Source organism: Nuphar pumila, chromosome 13 (assembly GCF_984573655.1).
Source record: "Nuphar pumila chromosome 13, dmNupPumi1.hap1.1, whole genome shotgun sequence".
Classification (NCBI taxonomy): domain Eukaryota; kingdom Viridiplantae; phylum Streptophyta; class Magnoliopsida; order Nymphaeales; family Nymphaeaceae; genus Nuphar; species Nuphar pumila.
In genome coordinates this window covers 28,742,581-28,751,474 of record NC_143261.1, presented here as the reverse complement: position 1 = coordinate 28,751,474, position 8,894 = coordinate 28,742,581, and the positions used below count along the sequence as shown (strand labels likewise).

Sequence of the window (8,894 nt, the reverse complement as noted above, 5' to 3'; positions counted from 1 at the left end):
TTGTAATAGGGTATTGCAGCAGTAAAGTATGACAAACAATGTGCTGGTAGGTGTTTTGTGATGAGTTAATCATCTATGACTTGGGTTATTGCAAACAAAATACAAGAATGTGATATGACCTATATACAGATGACCATAAAATGCAAGTGGACCCTAGATAAGTGATAAAATGGAAGAGAAAGAAATGACATAGAATACATGTGTTAATCTATCCTAGCACCCAAACATTTAATCTAACAAAATATACAGTGGATGAATACTATTTTGGTATGGGCCAAACTCAAGTGATGACATTGGGGCAGTGATGAAGGTGTAGGCTACAGTGGAGGTGAATAGTGATGTTTGCAGAGAATGCAGAAAAACACCAACAGCATGTGCGATGTGTAGGTGTGGATGACTACAGCGCAATGGGTATGGTGAGGGGAGATGTGGAGATAGTGAAGGTGTTTAGATCAACGACTGTATGACCCTTGCAGAGTAAGGTGTTTGTCTTGATATCCAAAGCTTGTCCCCTGAGGTACATAGAGAACCAGACCGTCTTGCAAACTTTGTTATAAGTGCCAAAGATATTACAGGATCCACTTCAGCTTTTGGATTGATGGACTTGCACCACTTAAAAAGCTTGGCATCGCACACACGAAGGATAGAAGCAGGGAGCAAACACTGAATGTGACTCTCTCTTTTTTTGTTTTTTCGGCCCCATTTGTTTCAAGAAAGCCAAAACACTCTCCTTCTTGAACAGCAAAGCACAAAGAGTCAACAGCAACCTTTACATGATCTTTCCTTCCCCCAGGATACACCTTGCGAAGATTAGATAAGCTGATTATACTGTTTTTGGCTGCACCAAAGAGGACTCTCTGTCTTTCTACTTGAACATCTATGTCTTCATCAAACTCACACTTGTAACATTCTAAAGATGACCTCAACAAAGGCTCAAGTGAACTCTCAGGGACATCATGCATGAATCCTCTTACAATTTTTTTTTTCACCAACTTGTTTCTTTGCACAAATCCAACTTGGACCAAGGCAGAAGTTCAATCCCAAGAACAAACGCAAAGTAAATGATACTCTCTAGTCCCAAATAACAGATTGAAGCACCAGTGACATTCCAATCTAAGATTCCTGACCCAAGCTTTATTCCTTGTCTGCGAAGAGCAAGTGAAGCAATCCCATCCGCCAAGCAAAATCCAGGAGATAGCCTAAAAAATTTCTTAAGAAAAATATTTGCATTTTTAGTAGCTTTTATGAGCCCCATTATGAATGATATTACCATAAGAACAAGTCCACTGAAGAAATGGACCAAGAGGACCATGTTTTGTGCCACTGAATGATCTGAAAAGAAAAAGATAAGGCAATATGTTGAAGCAACAACTGCTAGTCCATACTTCAAAAACAAAAATACTGTTGGCCAGAAAGAACCAACCCCAATAAACTGATTAAGGCCAAATACTGTAAAGAGAATTATTGCAAGAGAAGTAGGAAACAGGAAGTTGATGAAGTCCCAAATATATGTAGAAATCCAATATGCAAGGATAGACACCCCACTGATAATTTGTTGGTGCTTGGCCTTGACTTCCCTTTCCTTTACAATAGCAACTGCAAATGATGCAGGTATAAAGGAGAAAGCAATATTAATGATAATGGCAGCTGAAAATGTATCCAAATCATGATGTTGTGAGCGTTGAGTAGCTGTCATCGGTAGTGGATGGTTTCGAGTACGAATAACCATATTTTTGTCATGCATAGCAAGTCCCAAAATTGCGTTATTGACTAAATTGATGTAGGTTAGAACTGCATGCTGACAGGAACAGTTGTGAAGCACAATATAACCAATGCTCTCATCCACATTTTGTTCATCCATTAAAATTGTGCCATATTTCCATTCACGGGGATGATTCGAGACATAAGGGTCAAATTGTCGATCAAGCTCCAACTTCTCCACAGCTACACAGTATCTCTCAAATTCGTCCAACAGCCATTTAATGGCACCAAGGGCAGTATGAAGCTCCCATCACCATCATGTGAACTCAACTTTTATTTTTGCTCTTGTTCCCACGCTTTGTATGCAGTTTCCATTATACCTTTCAACCGCTGATCAAACTGGTTGGCTATCTCCTCCCTCCCCATTGATAACAATAATAGTAAAACCCCACAAAATCAAAGCCCATATGCCCGAGTACCAAAGCACCCAGACATACAGGCTTACCTTCCCTTATTAATTCAAATCGAGAGGGATATTCTCAGCAAATTTCGAAAAACAGGAAAATAGGAAATCGATGACATAGAGAAACAGGGAACTTCTATACTAAAAAAGGATTATAGAAATCAAGAAAATAGGAAATCGCACTAAGGCTTCCAGGAGGAAAATTGATCAAATATAAAGGAGAATGGAAATTAATTAGAATATAACAGGAAATGTGAATGAAACACCGATAAAGAGAGAAAAAAAAAACGTAATAAGAAATAAATAGCAGGAATGAGACAAAACTTTAATCAAGTGACAAAAGGCTAATGCAAAATGAAGGATGTTGATGCAGTGTACACGTAGTAGACAATATTAATACCAAAGAGCAAGAGTATCTTTACACCATGGATTACAGAAAATAACAGAGAAGTGCATGATGGAAAGTAAGAAATCTAAGGCTAAAGAAAATTTTATAATTAAAGAAAATAGATGTAGGAATCTGAGGATTCCATTCGATATCGCACAATGTGCATGAATCAATGTTTTCTATATGCAAAACTGATATCACAACAGTGCTCTAATGGGGCTACGAACAAGAGAATTCACGAAGAAATCAGAAACAACAAAGGAAAAGAAAGAGAAAAAAAAGGGGAATGCGGTAAAACATAAGCTCTTACAGAAAATCAGAAACATAAAGAGGAGATGATAGTTACTTACCGTGGCTTGTGGGATTGATCGTTCTCTTCAGCGATGGGGAAAATCAGAGAAGAGGAGGAAGAAGGGGAAACCGAGAATGAGAAACTATGGTGGGGTGAAGGCGATGAGGAGAAGTCGAGCCCTTCAGCTGTTTAAATAAGGGGGAGAGAAGGATCGAGAGAGTGGTGTTTGTTGGAGATGAACGGGAGAGAGAGAGAGAGAGAGCATGATCGAGAGCTCCCAGGAGAGAGAGCTCATGATCGCAACGGAAAGCCGTTGCAAGATTTTCAATTTTTTCAAAAACAGGGCTCTCTTCAAAAATTTTCTCAAAAAGGGGTTTTTAAAGCCATTTTTTGTATTTTTCTTTTCTTTTTCTTTGTATTTTCTATTTTTTGGTGTTTTTGAAATAAAAGCTTTAAAAACTAGAGATTTTTAAACTAATTTTGTAAAATATTTACAAAGACAGTGTCTCTTGAGGATTCAGGCTTTTATTTTTGGAACTTTTCTCAGAAAATAGGTTTGGATCCGATTCGGATAAAAAACTGGGTCAGAGATAAAACTTTGAGTCCGGATTCTAGCGAATCCAAGGAATGAATGGAATTTTGGTTAAAAATTGACCCAATTACTCAGAAGACAGAAGTCAGGGGCAAAAAGGGAATTTTTTGATTTTTTTTTTTTTGAAATTTGGGGTGTTCACAATGACCCCTCATATTCTGTAACAGGTCTCTTCCACATTTTTGTAACCGTTTGTGGGTTATAAAAACATGGTTAGGGCTGGAGTTACGAACACAGAGGAAGTCGCCTGAGTCTTCATTTTCTCTCTCTCTGGTGCTATCTTTTTCCCATTCTCTTGAGTTTTTTCAGAAAGAGGTTTTCTGCAACAGTGGTTCCGAGAGGTTGTCTTCGAAGGATGATCTACCGTTGGAGTGCACCGATCTGGATCGTCGAGGCTATTGTATCCTGAGGGAAGGACGTCGAACCCTATTTGCACCGTATGTGGGGGCGAATCTTCTCTAAGGGGAGTACTTTCATACGCTTTAGCCTATTATATAATATTAACATGTTTCTGTTGTTTCTATTATGTTTTATGCATCTGTTTGGTCATTTGCTTTTGTCTGAATTCTGATATTATGTGGAAATAGACATGTTTGCTCCTTGTTCATGTTTCAATCAACTGTTAATCTTGATTACCGTGTTGATTCATATCTGATTTATGTCATGATGTTGATTGTAAAACGATGTGATCTGAAATATGATCCAACAATATGGAGATATAATTTTATTTGGTTCCGCAAACCCATCGCAAATGGCTGCTCCTACTAGCTTTAGAGATTGTTATAATATGGAGGAGACATAAAAGGATCATAACAAAAATGCATTTGTTAACTCAGACCTACTATATATGCAGAAATCTCATTGAAGTGGACTTTGAGGATAAAGGGCTCCCTCGATATCCCAAACACTCAGCACACTGGTACTCTTAACTTCCTCAAGAAGAACAACGTGAACATTGAAGAGCTTAATGCATCTGCAACATCTCAATCTACACAATAGGTTGAGTAATTGATTCCTATGGTTGCAACTACCAAGTTGATTGGGCCTTCTCATTTTCTAATTTATGAAAAAAAGCTTCAGAAATGCATAACATGAGCTAATGGTTGAAGATTTTGGTTAGGACTTGAGACCTTGAGTATGAGGATCATCCATGTGTGCTATAATGTCTTTCTTGACCTGATCTCAACTGTCAAAAATCTATATTTTAAGCAAGGCCTACATTTTATTTGGATGCACATACAATTGTGAATGCCACTTTAAATATGAAATTCTGTTTTTTTTTTTATTTGCAAGTTTCGTAGATCAGGAAAAGTGAAATTGTTTTTCTCCCCATCCGATGGTTTCTTTGATTGTTTTATTTGATGGTACAATTCAAATATTATATCACTCAAGTGGCTTTTGATGGATGTTAAGTTTCTTTCCAACTACAACTTACTGTAAACTTTAAATAGATCACACAAGAACAAAACTAAAATTCAAGTTAATTGGACTAAATTTGGCATCATAACCTACATTCTATCATGAGAAAGTATTGATTGCTCTTGCCAGTATATTGTTCTCTTAAAAATAACCTGTTTTAAATAATTATTGTTTTTTTGAAGATCAAGCAATATAAATATCATCAACATGTTTTATTTAGTAAATAACATGTTTTGAACCGTTTTATTGCATTGTGTAAGCAAGTTTTTAAGATACTTAAAAAATCAAAAACCTAAAAAATACACCCAAAACCACAAAAGGTATCCAGACGATTTGACAAACACACAAAAGGTATACATACGACCTTAACATTATATACATGAAATTAAACACAACATCCGCGCCACCAAGCCTGCAAGAGTTGTACGAGATATTTTGGCAATTGCAGTAGTGTTGGATCCCCATATATAAGTTGGTTATTGTCAAATTTCGCTTTGAAAATATCTATGGTAGAGAAAATTATGAACTATATGTGCATCTTATTCTTAAAGAATTTAAGAAGTTGTATTTCGAATATGCAAGTATTTTGTCTAATGTTTCATTTCATGGGGATTCTTTCTATGACACATCAAATATTGTGGATAATGACGATGATGAAATAACAAGATTTTATGCACATGGGCTATCATCAATCAACCTATCAAAGGTGAATTAAAAATGTATATGGAAGAACCTCTAGAGACTTCACAAAGTGTTGGTGATTTATTCAATATCTTAGAATGATGGAAGATAAGGTCATGTAAATATCAAGTTCTTGTAAGAATTGCACGAGATATTTTGGCACTTCCAATATCATCAGTTGCATTTGAGTTTGCATTTAGCACAAGCAGGAGAGTGCTTGATCAAGCTCGATGCTCAATGAAACCAAAGTCAGTTCAAGCATTAATTTGCACCCAAAGTTGGATTTGAGTTGAATTATTGAAGGTCTCAAATGTTTCTAATGCAAGGCAATTAACAATTTTTGGTAATTGAATCATTTAGATATGGTGTTTATTAATCTTTATGTAGGAACTAATTTATTTGCTTATTGTTTGAGTTTGTTATGAAATCACCAAAAGAGTTGGATGATGATACGGATTCAGACTTTTAGTGAAAGATGATAAATTTGTTGTGGTTTGTAATTTTAATTAGAATAATTGTAATTATTTTTAAATATTATTGCATTATTTTTTTTGTAGGTTATGTTGCATAATGGTTAAACCATATCAATGGATCGAAGAAAACATGTTGTGTTGCAAAGGAGGACTATAACTCAAGATTGTGCATTATGTTATTTTAGAAAATTGATGTTGATTTATTAGTTCAAATGCTATGCCATGAATGAAATATTGTTATGAACTTTTGATTTGGATACTTTCAACATTATTAGATGTGAAATTTTGAATTTATTTTTTTGGTATTCTAAAAATTAATTTATTAATTTTTTTAAAAATAACCTACAAATGGGTTTGGGCTGGGTTCGGCCCAGCCCGGCCCGCTTCACATTGGCTCATTGGGCCAATGAGCCGGGTCATGGGTTGCTCTTCAAACATGAGCCCTCTAAGAACTGGGCCAAAACCCGACCCATTGGTAAACGGGCCATGTCATCTCTTGGTCTGACTGCACTTAAAGCTGGGCGGGGGCCGATCTCTAAACAGGCCCGGGCCAACCCGATGCCCACCCTTATTTATTAGGAATGAAAATGGCCGGGAGTTTTAAATTTTAACCCTGGTTCAAACTGGATTCAGCTCACATTATCTGATCACGATAATATATATCTGAATCTAGTTCAGATCTAGACTAGACAAAGTCAGGATCTATTTAGATCTTGGTTAGAATAATATAAGCATACGTGGACGGTTCTGGATTGTAATGAGTTCAAACTAAAGTTATTTATCTTTTCCCTTAAAAATCAGTTTATTTATTCATTTTCTTGGATCCAGTAATATAAGGTCCCATTTTTTACCTGAATCCTGAGCATTATTGTACAATTCAAGTTGGATTCATATATATCTGAAACCTAATCCACCCTTCAAAAGTAGGAACAAGTATTGAGATCTGTCCTGATCTGACCCATATCCAGCCTATTTCATTATTCTGAAACTCTGCAAGAAGATTTTCTAAAACTGGAAGTCTATTTTGGCATTACATGCCTTGAAATGAGAAATGTCTTTTTCATGTAAAAAAATTGCATTTTCTGTATTAGTTTTATATACTAGTTCACACATAAATAAATATTTTTAACAAAAAAGGATTCAAAAGAATCAAAGCTCATTTTAAGTAAAAGAATAGCATCTTTTGACAACCTTCTCATGTTATTTTATTTGCTATTCATTCTCGTTATTGCTTCTTGCTTATTTATACCTATTGCTTCATGTCTTCATGCATCGAAGCATTCTTGAACGTATCGTTTCATGCCTCACATGTGCATCCCCAATACGTAATATAACCTTCCAAGGGTGTGATTATAGTAGTGGTTGGGGATGTCAACGGGTCGGATGTAACCTGATATCCAACCCCATTCTGAATCCGATTAGTCAGATTTGGTAGCCAAATCCGGTAAAAATCAGATGCTGATTCGGTATTATTTTTGCATTGAAACCCGAATCCGATTAAGATCCGAATCTGTTTAAGTGTAGATATCGGATTTTAGATTAGTCGGATCGGTTTTACCTTTTTTCATCCTACTCCAAATCCGAATTTGAATCCAATTAGGTCAGATCTGATTCGTTTTTTTCTTTTTTCATCAGACTCCAACCCGAGTCTGACCCGATGACATCCCTAATTAGAAGTTTTTAGTGTGGCTCCTTTTCTCTTGGTGGTTTTGATGGACCCAATTATGTGTGATAACTTGGAAAATTGCATTATAGCTAAACAAAAACGCAATTTCCCAGATTGTCTCACTTTTCTGGGCAAGTGGGTGCATCCAAACATAGCGTTAGGAAGCATTTGAATTGTCAATGATATGATCCTATCTCAGGTCTTTGGTTTTTCTTGTTCAAAACCCAACCTTCTATTTCATTAGACCAGGAAACCACGGATTCAAAGCATTTTAGAGATCTCATATCCTAAGATTTGAAATCCCCATTTGCATGAGGCCCAATGTAGCATGTTGCCCTTGCCAGATCTGACCTTGAGCTGTGAGTCGGTGATTAATATCGAACACATGTTTGCATTGCCCCCCGCCCTTAACGGAGCAGATCTAATGTTTGGAGTCGAACGCATGTTTGCAATGCCCTGTGATTTTTTGTTCGAGTGATTACTTTCTCAAGGTTGGTGAAAATATGAAAAAGTAGTTGTGATTGTGATTTGCCAGCTTTGATTGTTTTTTCTTTTTTTTTGCCTTGAAACTTGCAATGAATGCGTTTGGTCCCAGCCACTCTGGATGCCGCGTCAATGCCTAGCTTAGGCCTTTAAGAAAGCCCCCCAAGGGATGCAAATGGACTGGATCCAGATTGGGTAGGTACAGTAAAAAAAAAATCATAACAGTGGCGTACTGGATCTGGTCTGTTTAGATCCCTACACTACACAGAAAGGGCCGAACACAGCAACATGCGTGCCCCCCCTTAAGGCACGTCCAAAATGTGGTATGAATCCTGCCTGGGGACTGATTTGTCCTGCACGCAGCGGGATTTGGCATTTGAAACAGGTCGTGGACGTGGGACAAAACGGTGCTGATGGGGGTGTGAGTTTTGTTCTGTGGACAAATTGTGTCGGGTGCAAATCCTAAGCAGGACAAAGCACCGTTTAAAAACATGGTTACCTCGATCGGTGGTGTTCTCACAAGGCAGAATCCTTCATGGTACCTCGGATTCCTATTGAAAAGCTTAATTAAAAACATCTTATTATGGGGAATTGGATCTCAAGATCCAACGGCTCCCTCACCATCAAATAAACATTTAAATATTAGAAAAAAAACAAATCTTTGTGCTATTTAGATCTTTTGATCTTAATTTACCACGTTCAGGTTGCTGACAATGCTTAATGTGTCTTAGCACTC

General features: G+C 36.9%; 1 protein-coding gene across 1 annotated transcript; it reads right to left on the bottom strand.

Annotated features, from left to right (window-relative positions):
• Positions 1-397: 397 nt before the first annotated feature.
• Positions 398-2,127, bottom strand: LOC149818211 (ABC transporter A family member 1-like). The gene is made up of 4 exons (XM_089986173.1): positions 2,082-2,127; positions 994-1,944; positions 727-910; positions 398-512 (listed from the first exon to the last, which is right to left on the bottom strand). Exons 1-4 carry the CDS (start codon positions 2,125-2,127, stop codon positions 398-400), a joined length of 1,296 nt encoding a protein of 431 aa, XP_089842299.1.
• Between the last annotated feature and the right edge of the window lie 6,767 nt (positions 2,128-8,894).